This window comes from Marmota monax, unplaced genomic scaffold, assembly GCF_021218885.2.
Source record: "Marmota monax isolate L192 unplaced genomic scaffold, Marmota_monax_Labrador192_F-V1.1 WCK01_AAM20220418_F8-fsc00020, whole genome shotgun sequence".
NCBI classification, from domain to species: Eukaryota; Metazoa; Chordata; class Mammalia; order Rodentia; family Sciuridae; genus Marmota; species Marmota monax.
In genome coordinates, this window is record NW_026692912.1 from 7,082 (window position 1) to 25,681 (window position 18,600).

Sequence of the window (18,600 nt, forward strand, 5' to 3'; positions counted from 1 at the left end):
GTAGATGGGGTAGAGAGAGGAGATGGGAGGGGAGGGGAGGGGGGATAGTAGAGGATAGGAAAGGTAGCAGAATACAACAGTTACTAATAGGGCATTATGTAAAAATGTGGATGTGTAACCGACGTGATTCTGCAATCTGTATTTGGGGTAAAATTGGGAGTTCAAAACCCACTTGAATCAAATGTATGAAATATGATATGTCAAGAGCTTTGTAATGTTTTGAACAACCAATAAAAAAAAAGAAAAGAAAAATTCACAATTTATAGTTTTTTAAACTAAAAACTTTTACTCTTTTTGTTTGATGCTAGCTCAGATTTTTAGTAGACATTCTTTATCATGCCGTAAAAATTCCCGTTAGGTTTTGAATTTATAAAATTCAAAAACAGATTTTGCTCCTGTGCATTGTGGATATGTGAATTTTTTACCTCTGTTCTGATAAAATTATATAAGTAATTGAAGGATAGTTATCACACTGGCATTCCCTTATGGGGCCTGGGCTCACTTGTTCATGATAAAATATTTTTTTTGACATGATGGCATATGGCATATTAATTTGCTGATATTTTGCTGAAGATTGTTAAGTCTGTATGTATGAGGAATATTATTGAAAAATTTTCTTTTATCCTAATATACTTATCAAGTTTTGCTGATAACAAGTATATTGGTCTCATAAACAAGGTTTGCCCTCTTAGTATGGAAATCTTTCCTTTGTTGGCTGAGTTTGTGTGTCTCTAAAGGTATAATATCATTTATTCATCATTTACATAATTCATTGGTAAATCATTCCAGGTCTGATGTTTGCTTTGTAGAAGTTTTTAAGTATGATTTCTTTACTTGTTATAGATCTATTCAGATTTTCTATTTCTTGTAAGTACTTCCTTGAAAGAAACAGCCATCAAGTCTAAGTTGTTGAATTTATTGGAATAAGTTGTCAATGATGTTCCCTATTCTCTTTTAAATATTTGTAGGAAGCATAGGAATATCTCTGTTTTATTTCTAAAACCTTTAGTTTGTGCTTTTACCTTTTTCTTGATCAGTTAGCTAGAGGTTTATTAATTTTATAAATCTGTTCAAACTTTCAACATTTGACTTTATTTTTCTATTGCATTTTGTTTTCTATTTCACTTATTTCTGTCCTTTATTATTTTTTTCTACTTATTTTGAGTTACTTTGCTCTTTTGCTTTTCCAAACATGTTTTTAGTTGAAATCTTACACAATTTACTCAAAATCTTCTTACTGTAATCACTTAACACTGTTTTCTTCTTTCTAAACAGCACTTTGGCTTAATCTCAAAAATTTTGATATATTGCATTTTCATGTTCATTCAGTTCAAAATATATTTTAGTTTTACTTGTGATTTCTTCTTTGACACATTGTTTAGCTGGGAGTGTACTAATTAATTTACAAATATTTTGGAATTTTCTACTTTTGATGCTGATGTTGGTTTCGAATTTTGCAAAGAACATTCTCTATGTTTTCAAGGTTCTGAAGCTTACTGAGACCTTCTTTTATGAATCAGCATATACTATATCCCAGTGAATGTTCTATACTCACTTGGGAAAGCTTTTATAAACAGAAATTTTTCAATAGTATCTTATAAAGTTCAATTAAATCAATTCATTTGATAAGTATTTTTCAATCTTTTAAACCACACTAAGTTTCTGACTACTTACTCTACCAGTTACTGAAAGTAGAAGTTAGAATACCTAAATGTGACTTTATATATTCCTTTATATATACCTTTATATATAGTTGTGAATTAAGGCTATTTATTGCATAGATGTTTAATGTATTCTTGATGATTTCACCCTTTTATTATTTATTTCTAGGAATGCTCCACTCCTTGAAGTTAATTGACCTATTATTAATATGGTCATTCTACCTTGCTTTCATTTAGTCATTGTCATTTTACTTTTTTACCATTGATTTATCTATGTCTTCATTTAGAGAGTAATTTTGACAATAATATAAATATGGGTCTTCTTTTTCAAACTAGTCTCTTTCTCTTTGGTTTTGGTTTTTGGTTTGGTTTTTGGTTTATTTGTGCTAAATATTATTATTAATATGTTTGTTTGTGTCTATCTTCTTACTACCTTTTTCTCTTCATGCCTTCTACTTATATGTTGTTAGGAGCAGAATTAGTTTGATATAAGCTACTGGGCTATAGGATTTTGCAAATTACTAGAAGTCAGAAGTCTGAGAGTTTTCAGAAGATCTGAGCAGATGCGAGATAAGGAGAATAAAGAATCAAGAATTACTTCTAGTTTATTGAAGCAAGTAAAAAACAAAATAGATAAAAATCTAACACTTAAGTACTTACTATATATTTGTTGATCTACATAATTTATCTCTACTAACAAACTCCCAACAACCCTGATAGAGAAATATTGTCTATTACCCTTTTATGATTAAGCAGCATCTCAGTGAGGATCATCAGCTTGTGCTAAATGAAAAACATGAAATAGTGGACTGAAAGTGTTTGCCCCACTAAAGGCCATGTCTCCTGTGAACTGCACTGTTCTTGAGTTAAAGAAGTGAATCATATGCATAATCCCAGGGTCTTTCAGGTTATATCCCCATGGGAGTGAGTAAATAAAAGGGTCAAAGGATGCATTCTGATTGCAAATACCAGATAATGATGAGGGGATTTGGGGTTGTGCTTTAAAAATCTTGGCAATAGTTCAAATCTATAGCTTTCTCTGAGAATGAGGACATATTTAATAAGTGGCATAAATAATTCAATAATATCTGTGATTATAGTCTGCTACTTAAGAAGCAAGTTATCAGTCACAATTGTAAAGGGACAAAATTGACAGTTTGTTTTCCCCAAACCACTACACACTCTTAACCATCCATGCCTAATTTTGAGAACAAGCAACTTGTAAACAGGGATTATAAAACTCAGAGAGAGCCTTCGGTGGAAATCTGAAGGATCAAGATGCCTTAATATGACGAAGTTAACTTCCTAAAAGGAAAAACACTCATTAAAGCAGACGGAGTTGCATTTTCCATGAAGAACATCTGCTCTCATAAATCTTCCTGTTAAGCCATGAGGGGCAATAGAAATTAAGCTCTCAGTCCCCTGTTTTTTCTGGGTTTCCTATCTAGTACAACTTGATCTCGTTCATGTTATGAAACTCTTATTCAATCTAAGGGAGAAAAGACCAATATTATTCATTCTCCTTAATATTAACCAGCTTGACTGATTTTATAACACAATCAGGAGAGGAGTGAAGCCCCTTTTTCTCAGAGTGTTGACAAGAACATGTTTATTACTTGTTTGAATAACACTGTAATCAGACCACATAAACTACTGATTATAATTGGATCTATGGGACATTATCCCTGGAGTTTTGTAATACTTTACAAATGGAAGGGTAATTTTAATTTGCTGCATTAGTTAGAAACTTCTCAAAAGCAACAAATAGCTTAAATTGTCTTACAGTACCAATGGCTGGTCTTTTGAAGGATGTTTCTACAATGTAAAAGATATATCTACCATGTGTCTCCCACTGTGACATCATCTGTCACCATTTTCCTGGATTTGAAGAGGAAAATCTGAGCTTGTGTCTAAATATCCAATATCTTCAGTGAATTTTTGTCTGTGGAGATCTATTATCTTTTTTTAATCACCGAATCTTCTAAATCATTCTTCACATACCTCTAGGAGTGGCAGAAGAATGTGAACTTGGCAGAACTTTTTCTAAGTAAGAAGACTGTTACCAAACTAGAGGAAGAAAATCATTTCAATGGTTCGAAGGTAAATAGATGAAATAGCTATAGATCAGTTACAAATGCGGTTTTGGAAAAAGAAAGTAAACAAAAGATTGATTCTTCTTCTCTTGTGTTTAGTAAATTAACCCTCCTCCCACTCTGTCTTGATATTACCAAAAACAAACAAACAAAAAATGTTTTGCAGCAAAAGTAACAATCTGGGTTTGGGTCTGTGGTTTTCCTGATTAATTATAATAATGACAGATCATTCTAACATGTGTTACAGTACTCTCACCAACATAGAGAAGCATTTAAGCAAGATCACAGATTCATATAAAGGAAAAAAAGCCAGAAAATGTGAAGAGGGAATCCTTCACTCTCTATATAATATTTGATGTTTACCTATCTGTGCATCTATAAATGAACATAACATAAAAAATGTTCCAGGAAAATTGGACATCTGTAACAGATTTTTTCTTCCTGGGATTTTCCCATTACCCCAAAGTTGAGGTTATCATATTCATGCTGTGTCTGCTGATGTACCTGAGCACTGTGCTGGGCAATATAATTTTGATCTCTATCACTATCCTGGATTCCCACCTGCACACCCCCATGTACTTCTTCCTCAGCAACCTCTCCTTTCTGGACATCTGGTATACCTCTTCTGCTCTTACCCCAATGCTTGCAAACTTTATTTCAGGGAAAAACACTATCTCCTTCTTAGGATGTGCCTCTCAGATGTACTTCTCTCTTGCCATGGGCTCCACTGAATGTGTACTCCTCTCCATGATGGCCTATGACCGATATGTGGCCATTTGCAACCCCCTGAGATACCCTCTCATCATGAACAAGAGGGTCTGTGTGCAGATTGCAGCTGGCTCCTGGGTGACAGGCTGCCTCGCTGCCCTGGTAGAAACAGTGCCTGTGCTGCAGCTGTCTCTCTGTGGTAACAACATCATCAATCATTTCACTTGTGAAATTCTGGCTATCTTGAAACTGGCTTGTGTAAACACTTCCGTGGTACAATTAATTATGCTGGCAATAAGTGTGTTCCTTCTTCCCATGCCAATGCTGCTGATTTGTATCTCTTACGCATTTATCCTCTCCAACATCCTGAGAATCAGCTCAGCGGATGGCCGAAGCAAAGCCTTTTCAACCTGTGCAGCCCACCTGACTGTGGTGATTCTGTTCTATGGGACAGCTCTCTCCATGTACCTGAAGCCATCAGCTGTAAATTCACAGGAAATAGATAAATTTATGGCTTTGGTATATGCAGGATTAACTCCCATGTTGAATCCTATTATCTATAGTCTACGGAACAAAGAAGTAAAAGTGGCTGTGAAGAAATTGCTAATTAGAAATACTTTCAGGAATGTCTTCATTTCCACCCTCAAATATTAGAAAGAGTGCATTTGTTTTCAATAGGATCTCACCATTATATCCTTTCTCCTGATTTGCCTTGTAAACTTTTTGTACAAATGAATCATTTACACAGAATTAATTATATTTCCAGGATAGTAGCATTTATTGAATATCAATGTAATATTAGACAATTGACTATTGTTTCATATTTTACTTATTATGTAATCTCAGAAGCCAGCTGTGGCATGTCCAGGAAAATAACTCATATAACAAAAATGTAAAATTTAGAACTTGGTAATTTTTGAAATAACTTTTTTCTTAATAATTTGCAATTGTCTTAAGAAAAATTAGATATTTTAAATTAAGTAAATATATGCATATATATCATAAACCACAACATCATCAATTTTCAGCTCTTTATAGTTTCTAAAATATTAAAATCGGAAATATATATGATGTTATATATGATGAAGTATGATTTTGTTTACTTGGGATGTGTATGTGGGGATGAGTAATTAGTGAATGTGCAACAATCTCATAACAAAACTGTGCACAATAATAATCCTAAGGATGAAGTACAGTAAGGTGACAATCAGGGCATCTTTAAGTACTATATAGGTCTAGGGTCAGAGTTCTCTCATATTGTACTTGCATGTCTTAGTGAATTAATCCACACACTATCCCACAATGTTATTATTTTTATTTTAGCATGCTGAATATTTGACCAATGAAAGGTAAGGACAAAAAGAGCTCTATCCTTTAGTGATTACACTGCAAAAAATGATTTATTTATGTAGACATGTATTATAGAAAAATATTCATGACTGTCCTTAATATATATGAACAAAATTATATTAATTACACTTTCACCATAATACAAATTGATATGCTTTTCCTTGTATCTACACTCTCCCTGGAGCTGGGGGAAATGGAGGCCAATGTGTGTAGAATATATCCTCTTTATCAGGGAAGGTTCCTTGGAGTTATGTGGATGATGGCTTTATCCGATAAAAAAGGTATTTCATCTCTCTGAGTCTTAGGTTTAAGAAAGGCAATAATTAAAGGCAATTATCACACAATGTCCAAGTCTGAGCAAGGCAGAACTTGCTGATTAGAAATCCTTTTAGGAATGTCTTCATGATGGGTGAAGAAAGAATTTGAGTAGGAACTCTGCTGGTGATCTTAATCGAAGTGCCCTTAGCACAATGAGAAAACTTTTCTTTCTCAGATATCAAATGCTCAGTTCGAGTCTCTCCAAAAGTATGGACTAGAAAATTTTATTATGAATAAAAGGCAACACAGCTATTTTTATTTTCATCCTTAAATACCTCCCTATCCAGAACAGTGACAACATGTGATAATTTTATTTGGTTGAAGAAGAGAAAGGAATGTTAAAACCTATTACTCATCCAATCTTCACACCAATTCACAAATACACTAATTTTACTTAATCCAAATAGTTGGCATACACAAATTTATAATATTTATTTATATCGATAAAAAGAAAACTTGTATCAAAAGTACTGACATGAAAATTTTAGGTCTCATCTGCTCCACTAAACATCTTTTTTTCTGATGTTTTTATTTGTATTGTTAACTAACGTAGATAAGTAAGGAATTGCCTGTAGAGCAGTATAAGAAACTGTCCAGAAGCAAAATCCAATATTTTGATTGGATCCCCACAAGCCTAGAGAGTGTCCTCAGATTTCAGATGCTTCTGCAAGAATCATCATGTCCAAACAACCAAAGTCAAGATGGAGTTAATTTCTGTGTGGTCCAGATATTTTTTGTTGCTCATCCCCAATATGGAACTGTGAATGTAATCCTGCATTGGGTTTTGATTGCATCACTATTTCACATCTCAGGATGATCAGCCTCTACTGTAACAAATACTCTATATTAGGAGAAGAAACAGTTTCTAGATGCAACACACATGATTGCATCACATTCATTTCTGCTTCTCTCAGGTAACATCAAGTTCATATGTTGTCTGCAATATTTATATATTCTGTGTCCTTGGCTATTTCACTCACACCAGTGGTTGTCTTCAATGGACAAAGTTACTTTGACCCCTCATTGCATGTAAGCTCTCAGAGAACAACATTGCTTCCAAAGCTTAAGAAGTCTCTCACTGTGACCCACCTCTGTGTAGTAGCAAATATTTTCTTGTGAGCTCAGAACAAATGCTTACCTCCTTTTGTAATCACACAGGAAATGGGAACTCACCCACATACTCGATTCATGAAAGTGTAATTAATGTTTATTACTAAGTATTTCTGGTTTTATTTTTCTTTGTTCAAGTTAACAATGTTTTATTTGATTTTTGATGTGATAGTTTTTGTTGCTTTGGTAATTTCTCATAAACCCACTAATAACCTGTGATACTTTGTTTTAACCTACCTTAAAGATTTCCCAAACCATCCAGAAAAAAGATTATTTAAAATGCTTGTTAAAGATATTATACCCAGGCTCAACCTAGATTCATCAGATCTGAATTTCCAGGGGAGCGATCTACTAATCTGTATATTTTATAAGATCCAGTAATTTTTATATGAGAATTTTAGAAAATCCTGACAGTGAGCATTAAGCGGGAAATACTGAACCATGTTACTTAATGTTTCACTTAATGTAAGTGGGAAAATATGCATCAAGGAGATGAGAATATCACATACCAGAACTGATCAGAATTTAAGAAAAAATGTGTTGTCCACCAGAACATTGTTACAAAGCACAAGGGAAAATGAGAATTCAATGATGTGACATTTTGAGTATACACTTGCTACTATTCAAAGAACTGTTCAAATGCAAGACTTCCTCTGCTTTGTTTAAGAAAACAATCTTTGTATAGAAAAATAGGTAAAAGTCAAGTTTGCCGTTTTTAACTTGACAAATGAATTCTACATACAATTAGAGGAGGAAATTTTTTAAAAAATGTTCTTTAGTTGTTGATGGACCTTTATTTTATTCATTTATTTATATGTGGTGCTGAGAATCGAACCCAGTGCCTCACACATGCTAGGCAAGCACTCTACCACTGAGCCATAACCCCACCCCCATAGAGGGGAAAATATTTTAAAAGCTAGTTAAATATTTTTTTAGGAATATAATATAATAATAATAATATAATATTTCTATCAATAAAAACAATCACTGCAGAGTGATCCTAGAAACTATTAGAAAAATGGTATGTAAGAGTTTAATCTGATATCCATAGTTTAATCTGATATTCATTAAAGTGTGAATCATGTTGATATATGATGGTATTGTTGTGTGTTCAGAAAGAATCATTTGCATATTATATTGATGTCATATTATGGGGGGATAAGTATAGAACCAGGAAGACTTTGAAAACCCACTGTAGTAATTCTGAAAGAAAAAAGTTAGCTAAAACAAGAGTGATATTTATGAAAATGGTGAGAAATATTCATAGTTTTGCTATGCTGAGAAGGCAGAGGATTGATAAAGGATTGAAAATGGGTATAAGAGAGAGACATCAAAGATGACCTCAAGGGGTTTTGCCTAAAAAGTGGGAAGGATGGAGTTATCACTCACTAAAAGAAGCAAGACTTCAGGTGAGGTGGATATGTAGGAAATTATCATGTATTTAAGGGTATCATGTGTTTATTAAGTTCAAATTCTGTATTAAATACAATAACTATGTACATGAATAAGCAAGTCTTGTGTTTAGAGAAGCCAGGACTAGGGATATAAATTGGGAGATTTCATCATACAAATGGTACTTAAATGTAAGAAACTGGATGAGATGAACAGATTGGTGAGTCTTAGTAATAAAGAGAAGATTCAGCTTTCATTCATTATGGCAGATTCTCATATGTCACCATGCAGGGATGTCATAAAAGTGCAGTGTTATGGTTTGCTTATGAGGTGTCCCCCAAAAGCTTATGTGAGAGACAATGCAAGAATGATCAGAGGTGACTGAGTTATGAGAGCTGTAACCTAATAAGTGGACTTATCCACTGATATGGGTTAACTGGGTGGTATCTGTAGGCAGGTAGAATGTGGCTGGAGGAAGCAAGTCAGTTACTGAAGGTATGACTTTGGGGTTTATAATTTATCGCTGGTCTCTCTCTACTTCCTGGTTTCCATGCCCTGAGCTGCTCCCCTCCATCACACTCTTCTGCCATAATGGTCTTCCTCATCTTGGGCCTAAAACTTTGGAGTCAGGCAACCATGGACTGAACCTCTGATAAACGTACACCAAAATAAACTTTTTCTCCTCTACATTGTTTTTTTCAGGTATTTTGGTCACAGCAATACAAAGCTGACTGAAACATATGGCCTCTCTGTTCTTTATCTCTAAATACAGAATCTGGCATCTTGCCATCACTAATGCTGATATGAACACACTCCTATATGTGACTGAATTTTCTTTTTGATTCTATCTTAGAATAGATTTTAGGAGTATGTTTACATCATCAAAGGCAATGAAAAATTCTATAGTTCTCAGTACAAAAATTTTATGACTCTCAATATGTAACCCCAAATTGCTTTCTACAGTGATTGTACCAGTTTACTTTGCAGGCCACATCTCTATTAAAACAGATAATATAATTAAAAGAACTTGCAGCATTAATTCAACCTAAATCACTTTGTCTAAAGCTAATTTCCTCACAACATACCTATAACTGCAACTATTTTGTTTATTTGCTTCAATTCTTCCACTCAGTGTGTCCCTTCACCTTTCCTATTAAATTAGTGGGTATTCAGATACAGTGGGGAACTGAAGAAGAATTGGGCCCACTTCCACAACTTGGAAATATTTATATACTAGGAAATAAAATGATAGCTGGACTGTAGTGAATCAAAAATCTGAACTTAGAAGCCACCCTTTGGGCCAGGCACAGCAGCACACGCCTGTAAATTTAGTGTAATCTGGGATTATAGATGGGATTACTCAGATGGGAGGCTGAGGCAGGAGGATCATGAGTTCAAAGCCAGCCTCATAAAAAGTGAGACCCTGTCTCTATTAGAAAATACAAAATAGTGCTGGGGATGTGGCTCATGGTCAAGTGCTCCTGAATTCAATCCCTGGTACCTCCTCAAAAAAGAAGTCACCCTTCAGCTTCCTCCCAGAGCTGTATATTAGCATCAGTGTGGAATATGTCAGCAGTAATATTTTGAAAGGCTGAGTCATAAAGGTAGATTAATTCTGGTTAAAGATGAGGATTGACCATGAAAGTCAGTTTTTACTATGAAGTAAAGAGAAAGATCATTAGGGATAGCAAGTTTAAATCTAGAAATCAGATGATAATAAAGCAAGAATATCCCTCCAAATCCAAACCTCATGTCTCTGAGCATTCATAGCTTGGGTATATCAACTACTATAGCCAGAAGGAATTGTTAATGTATAATATACAGACAACTATCTCCTTTAGTTCTTTTTTTTTTTTACAGTTAATCTTTTTATTGTCAATCTTAAATTCCAGGGCCTTGTTGCTTCATCACCTTTTAAGAAAACCCAAAAGTCAGTGTTGATAAGAAAATCTCCCTGTATCATATTCCATAGTTAAAGTACTGTCTGTAGTCTATGCTTTAATTGGAGAACATTACAGATATAAACAAAATGAAAAAAAGGAGAAAAAGAATTATTTTGCACTATTTTAATTTTGTTTTGCCAGGGACTGTGTTTGATAATTATACCTATTACTTCACTGAAGACTATCAATAAATCTGAAAAGTAGGTATTAATATTCTCAATTTTTAGAGAAGAAGCAAAGTTCATAGATGAAGCAAATGGTCAATTCATACAACGTACAAACAGTGAATCTAGGGTCCAAACCAGGTATATTTGATTCAAAAATACGTTTTTTTTTCTACAATTACCTTTTTTCAGTTCAGGAGTACCACACTCAAAATTTAATTGTCTTATGCCTAAAAGAAGAATCTTGCAAGTTAGGGAAAAATTTTATTATAACGTTCTAAGTTCCTACTCCTTCATTCTCTAATCATGTAAACAGAATGCAGAAGATTTTATAGGAGAAAGTAATCATTTGAAGAATTGAACCTAGGAGGCTTTGTGGCAATGATTAGACTTGTGTTGAATCTGGAAGGTAAAATAAAAATTCTATGAGCATGGGACAAGGGGACAGAAAGAAATTAAGTCATAAGTTTTGTGTTTAGGATAAGAATGGATTACTCAGGTTCCACTCAGAGAGAGAGTTGGGGGAAAAACAGCAGATGTTGATTGGAGTCAAGGGCACTGAGGCATCAGGCATGGTATGACCACAAATAAAGAGAACACTGGACTTTCTGAATCTTCAGGTCCACCCATCATGAGATGGAAGAAAACAGCACAGGCTCCAAAGCTGCTGGAGGAGCTGCCTGCAGGGCAGAAGGAGAAGCCAGGATGTGCCGAGTCACAACATAACAGGAGCAGCTCTAAGGGCCATCTCAGAAAGCCTTGAATGGAAATTTATTTTCCTGGTAATCAGAGGGGAAAAGTTCCTCAACTAGAGAACACCTAGAGAAATCTGAAGACAGAGAGCTCATCTGACATACTGTTGACCTTGTCAGTAAAGCAAGCTGTGAGGTGGGCCCTTTTTTGTCGAGTAATGTTAAGGAAAATGAGGAATGGGGTTTGGGACCAAGAGTCGCTGCTCCTAGACCCTCTCAGTGGACAATGCAGGAACACACACACACACACAGTGTACACATATACATTTCTACCTTTATTAATTTTCACCTCTATTTAATATTGAAAACCACTAGTTCATACCTGTGTTTCCAATTTCAATAGTTTACTACAGGTTTCATTCTAGTGCTTGCTCGCGCTCTCTCTCTCTCTCTAATATTTAAATCTTTACTTGGGTAGTGAGAAAGTTGCTTTATGTTATCTGTAACATCTTTGTATATTTTATTACTCTGAGTCTCCTTATTTTATTACATATATATGTGGCTACTGTCATTCACAGTCCCAAAAGGATGCCTACTTCTCCCTGCTGGGACTCTGACTACACACTCAGAGCTTCTCCATATGGACACTTTCCTCCACCCTCCTTAGGCTCTGACTTCCCACTCATTCCACTAAAAATTCCTTCTGTAATGGCAGACCTCCCCCCGCCATGTGGATGCCCTTGCTTACATGTTTGGTTCTAAAACTAGTATGAGGCATGAGGCAGCCTGCGCATGAGGGTGACCTCCTCACTCTGCTACCTCTGGTTCCCCATGTCAATATCACTCTTTATATGGACATCCCCATCCTGCTCGGGTTCTGATGTCACGTGTTATATTGACCATTCCGCATGAATGTTCTCATTCCTCCTGGACTCTGATTCAACAGATATTTTAAGTGTATATTATGCACACCAATTGCACATATATTAAATTCAACACCAGTTTTCCAACGTTGATTCCATTTAGTTTTGTGTACAGATTTTTAATCTCACTGAGATTAATTTATTTACATATCAAATAGGGAGAAAAATACCTACCTTGAAAGTTATTTTAGGATTTATCAAAATATCACATAAGTCATCATTTCAGGAATACACTGTTTGATAAATCGTAGATAACTCCACAAGTGGTCATACTTAATAATTTCCTTTTGAAATTGATAAAAGATGAATAGGGAGGCATGTATCATTTTTCCAGTACGTAATTAGGTACTAATCATTCTGCTGTTTCATGGGATATAAACGTCTGGGATAGTCTGAAGTACTGACTTCTACAAAATTACAGTTACCATGAACATGGTACCTTACAAATTGCCTTATTAATCCTCAAATAAATTCAGATATAGATATTTTCCTCCTTATACAATAGATAAGAAAAAACTCAGTGAAATTCAGGATTTACACACAAATTTAAATCTTGATCAACTTTAATACATATGTATTATACATAATAAACATTTTAAAAATATTTAAATATTCATTAAATATTCATATTTACTGTTCCCTAAAACAAGAAACCTGAGCAAATTGAGAAAAATCAACTCTATCTGTCTGAAACCTTATTTATAAAGCTCATAAAAACCAAATCATATTGATCATTTACACTGAATGTAGATTACTTTGGGTAATAAGCTCTATTTCAAATGAAACAATGAGATCTATCATTGTGTCCCATTCCAAAATCATTGTAACAAATACCACAAATAACAGCACAATTTAGCTGATGCATCTAATGCTGTCATTTATTTTCTCATCTTGGAAAGTTTAGGTACTTTCTTTTCAGATTCAATCTTATTCTATGTTTAATCTTTTCATGTGAAGCTATTATTTATCCTCATGTTTACAGAATGAAATCACAGACCTGATGGTCTCTGTTGCAAACAGCCAATTGCAGGACAATTCACAAATTAGAAAAGTTAAGGATAGAGACATTTGCAGTAATGTCTAATGCTAACTCTGAAGGGAATTTGTGAGGGTTTCTAATTGATTTTAGGACTAGGTCCAAACACTTTAGATGGCAGACTTAAATGATGTGAAAACATTTGACTCTTCATTTGCCATGGATCTTCTATATTCCTATGGAATCAACATTTTCTCAGTAATACCAATTATTGAGAAATGACACAAGGGCTCTCAAAGTGTGTTCGGTTGACTTTATATTAAGTTGAGAGGTGAGGAAATGTTCATTCATATTATTTTGGTATCTAGAAAGTAGAAAATTTGATTGCCTTATATGGTTACCTTTTCATTCTTAAAATCTATTTCATTCAAGCTAGTTAGTTTGTGTGTGGTGACCGAATTCTGAGGTGTCACATTCTAAATTTCCTCTGGGTATCAAGTTACACATTGGGACATTGGCCTGTAATCTCAGCTTTGCTTGCTTCCTCTTATACCATTTTTTTCTTGGGAGAACTTCCTTAATAATTGTTCTGCATCAAAATTTTCTCTGAGCTTGTTTTGAGAACTCAACCTAAGAAAAAAAGCTAGACCAATTTTTCCTAAATTAACTAGACCAAAAAGTCACCTGGAACACTTGTTAAAATTTTCTGTAATAAATTATGCCTAAAATATTAAGGAAGAATAAAAAATAGGAGGAGGAAAGAGGGAAGGGAGAAAATGCAGAAAAGACAAATAACGACAGTAAGTACTATGGCAGCTTTGTACAGATTGCTGGCCATTTCAAGTCAATCTGCTTTGCATGAAAACTAGTAAATCTTGAAGTGTTTAGGGTTTATGGTTGCCAAAAGCTTAAAATCTCAATAAGTCACAAACCCAAGATAGGATGAAATTGCTCTCAGGACAAAGATTAAAAGCGGCTTCAGCAAATTAACTCTGTTATAAATTTGCCTTTATTTCCACCCTCACTACTATACAGATACATGGGATTATGGCCTATCAGAAAACCATTGTTATCATAGGAGGTTCCTGGCCGTCTTCTTAGATCTTTCAAATTCTGTCTCTATTTTATTCCAGGATTATGGGTGTCTGTTTATTTTTAAAGACAGAAAACCTTTTAACGAACTTAAGGTAGCCTAAGTACATATTGCTGATTTTCAGCAACATGATCGTAATATCTGGGGTTGTGGTTTTCCTGACATTCTCCCTGTTAGTTATCCTGAAAGTCTAGATCTTTGGATTTCTAGCTTCCATAAAATAGGAGAAATATTTAGTCACTTATCTCCTCAAACATTTTGTTGGCCCTCTTCTCTCTTTGTTCTCCCTCTGGGACTTCAAATATAGCATGTTGCCTTGCCTGGTAGCATCCATAACTCTTTGAGGGTCTATTTATTTTATTTTTAGTAAATTTTTTAATCTATGGTTCATTTAGGATTTTTTTTTTTTTTGGTGGTTGTAGGACTGAACTCAGGGTCTTACATGTGATAGGCCACGAATCCACAGCTGAGATGTACTCCCAGCCCATTTGTAGGATATTTTCTTTTGCCGTGTCTTTATTTTTATAATCATTACTTCTAAAGTTTCTGCCCTGCTATTAACCCCATCCACTTAACATTTGATATACTGAAAAAGTAAAATAAAAAGTTCATAAACTGAATCTTTTACTTCTAGAATAATAGTGTCTTCCCCATTTTCCTTTCACATTATATTCCTATTTCCCTTTAAGTAATTCAACACATTTATTGTATTCGTTATAGCTCATTTAAATTCCTTGTCCTCTAATTCCATTTCTCGGTCTTCTTCTATTAACCAAGTTATATTACTTAGCTTCTTTGCGTATCTTGAAAATTTTTAATGGATTCCAGATATTATGAAATTTACTTTGCTGAGTGCTGGGTTTTGTTGACTATTTCTTAAAAGAACATTGGAATGCTGCACTTTGTTTGAGCAGGCAGTTAAACTCCTTGCAGATGAGTTTCATTCATTCTAGACTTTTGAAAAGAATTTCGAGGCAAATCTACAATAGCCTCTAGTATAGGATAGTTTAGCCCATAATTAAGATGAGACCCATATTGTTCTCTACTAAATATGCCATACCCAGAAAACAAGGTCTCTAACCTTGAGGAGGAAATCAAATAATTTCCAGACCTATGCGATTTCTGGTAATTTCTTGGTTTACACTTGCTGGTGATTTTCTTTTCTTTAGTATTCACTTTAGCCCTGTAAATGTGTCAGTGTTGGAGATGAAAAGTACAAATATCAAAAGGGGAAATACTGGAATATTTAGTATTCCAGTGCATTGGAATGAACTTGTGGTTTTATTAAATATGATATACATGATAGATATTAAGATAACTATTAAAATAATTACATATGTAATTTCACCAGCTCAGAAGTCTGAGGCAGGAGGATCACAAGTTCAAGGCCAGACTCACCAATTTATCAAGATTCTCAGCAACTTAGTTAGACCCTGTTTTAAAATTAAAAAAAAAAAGAGCCGAGGATGTGGCTCAGTGGTAAAGCATATCTTGGTTCAATTTCTAGCATATGTATATATATATGTGTGTATGTGTGTGTGTGTATGTGTGTGTGTGTGTGTATTTCATAATTGCAATTACTGAGAAACCTAGAAAAAATGACATTCTGGAAACAGTGAGATACTATTTCTAAATATATACTCCATTCAAAAAGTCAGGGTTCTTAGAGAAGTGACAGCTTCCAAGATGTAAGATGGGAAAACACAAAATGTGCTTAAAACATCTTGTTTTGCCACACAAAAACAAATGCTATGTCTGATTTTACCCCTGTCATTGTTTGCTGATCACGAAACTGGATAATAGTTGTATTATTTTCTGTGTTAATAATAATATTCTGGTTATGGTAAAATAATGTCTTTGATTGATTGATTATAGGAAATACTGAGTGAAACCTTCAGGCAAACTCAAAATCATTTGGTTATTCTTGGTCCTCAAAAATACATACCAGACCTCTTCTACACCAATTTTGCCGCTGGTAAAGATCCTAGAGGGAGACAGGTCAGCAAGCTTCCATTCATGGAGCCACATGTCAATTTCTCCTCCTTTACAGACACCCCAAACTTCAAGTAGGCTCTTTTGCAGAATCTTCTTATCTCAGATGAATTAGAACAAACTGTGTTCCCAGTTTTCCACAGAAACCATGATGCTTTTCTTATATAAATATGTCAGAGAAAGGGCAAAGAGGAATAGTGGTTCATATTTATATAAAGACTCCATGAGAGAGATGCCAGGCTCTAATAATTGGTGCTTGACAGAAGAAGTGGTACGTAGGTCTTTCATATTCAATTCAGAATATTTGCTTCAATTCCTAAATTCTGATTCTATGGAAAAGTAATGTAGACTTACATTAACATCCTCTACAAAGGGAAATACGATGAATATGCCACTACAATGGCACTTTGTGCAATATACTGTCTTGATAATCACACAGGAGCAGACTTTATTTACTCCCTTTTGACAACAAGGAAACTACAGTTTAGAAAGGATGAATAACATGCCCAATACTATTTAAGTAGTTTGTGATATAATAGAATTTACACTCCTACCATCTGTTTTCAAAGCCTATCTATGATGTTTTCCACTCAGTTGCCACAAATACACCAGAAACACTCATTCCAGTTATCACAAGGGATGATTCCAAAGAAATTCGTTGTCTTTGAGACAGATGGATCAGAACCTCTTAAAATCTTGCTGTATAGCAAACTTCTGTTCTCCGAGATTCTAGTTGCACAGGACTAGTAAAGGCAATGAATAAAAATGTTTCTTTAATATTTTGCTTTTCCTAAGTAAGGTACTCTATGATTACCCAATGATGCCATTTATAGTATACTTCTTAAATTTATATTCAAAAACAAATAAGAAAAATATATATTAATGGTGTTCCACATGGTGTTTGGATATTTGTATATATTATGAAATCTCTAGATTGAGCTAATTACACATGAAAGACCTATATTTCCCATTGCTGTTACTGTTTAACAGCTTACTGAAACAGCAAATATTTCATAGCAGATTTCATATCTTTATTTCTAAAGCTATAATTCAGCATAGGGGTCGCTACACCATAAAAGACAGAAATAAGCCCCCCTATAGCTTGTGAACTGTCTTTCCTAAGGAAGTCTTGGAACGTGAGTTTTGCATACATAAAGAAGATGGTACCATAGAATATGGTCATGATGGTCAGATGGGCAGAGCAGGTGGAAAAAGCCTGTGTCTCCCTGTGCCTAGGTTAATTCTCAGGAGAGTGTAGAAGATGAACATAAAAGACAAGCAAATGGTCAGTAGTGAAAGAACCAGGAAGGCCATATTTGACACATTATTAACAATGTAAGGTTACAATCTTGAGGGATATATCAGCACAAGCCACCTTGAGGACAACTAAGATCTCACATAAGAAATGGTAGAAAATGTTCTTCCTACAGAAAGGCAGAGATGCATGGCAAAAGATGTTTGCACAGCTGAATTGATTTCACTGGACAGCCATGATACTGAGGCCATCAGTGCACATACCACCTTGTTCATGATGATGGGATATCTCAGAAGGTTACAGATGACTACATAGGGATCAAAAGCCATCAAGGCAAGGAGAAAACATTCTGTTGACCCCATTGCAATTCCAAAGAACATGTGTACTGCACATCCAGAGAAGGAAATACTCCTTTTATTTGATATCAAGTTAACAAATGTTGAGGATATAGAAGAAGATGTGTGGCATATATCCAGAAAGGAGATACTTGCCCACAAAGAAATACGTGGGAGTGTGAAGATGGGAATCAAAGATGTTTGCTGTGTTCAGAAGACCATTTTCAGTTAGAATCATTAGGTACATAATGAGAATCACACAAAGAAAGTGATCTGTAGTTTGGGACAACCAGAGAGTCCCAGAAGAATAAATTCTGTCACAATGTCTGGTTTACCTTATCCATGTCCCCGTTTTCAGGATGTCAAAGGAACATCCAACACAGAATATTTTCAGGGTCAAGCAACAAATATGACAAACATCTTGTAGAATCGTTTCTCTAGGGTGATAGAAGGTTTCAAAGCTGTCATTCTGTCATCTTCAACAGTGTTTGTGCCAAAAATATAATATGAAGATATTGAGAGTTTCTCTGCCATGTTTCCGTATCTGGAGATTTCTCTAGGATCATAAACAAATTCAGAAGCAACTTTCCTTATT

The 18,600-nt window shown here is 34.6% G+C and overlaps 1 protein-coding gene and 1 pseudogene across 1 annotated transcript; one reads left to right on the forward strand and one right to left on the reverse strand.

Moving 5' to 3' along the window:
* The first annotated feature begins 4,153 nt into the window (after positions 1 to 4,153).
* Positions 4,154 to 5,116, forward strand: LOC124097285 (olfactory receptor 13F1-like). The gene has a single exon (XM_046451729.1). It carries the CDS (start codon positions 4,154 to 4,156, stop codon positions 5,114 to 5,116), a length of 963 nt encoding a protein of 320 aa, XP_046307685.1.
* A 12,290-nt stretch (positions 5,117 to 17,406) lies between these two features.
* On the reverse strand, positions 17,407 to 18,349 carry LOC124097286 (olfactory receptor 13C4-like; annotated as a pseudogene).
* Between the last annotated feature and the right edge of the window lie 251 nt (positions 18,350 to 18,600).

Coding starts and splice junctions, on each gene's coding strand:
- LOC124097285 (XM_046451729.1), top strand. CDS start 4,154: ATGTTCCAGGAAAATTGGACATCTGTAACAGATTTTTTCTTCCTGGGA.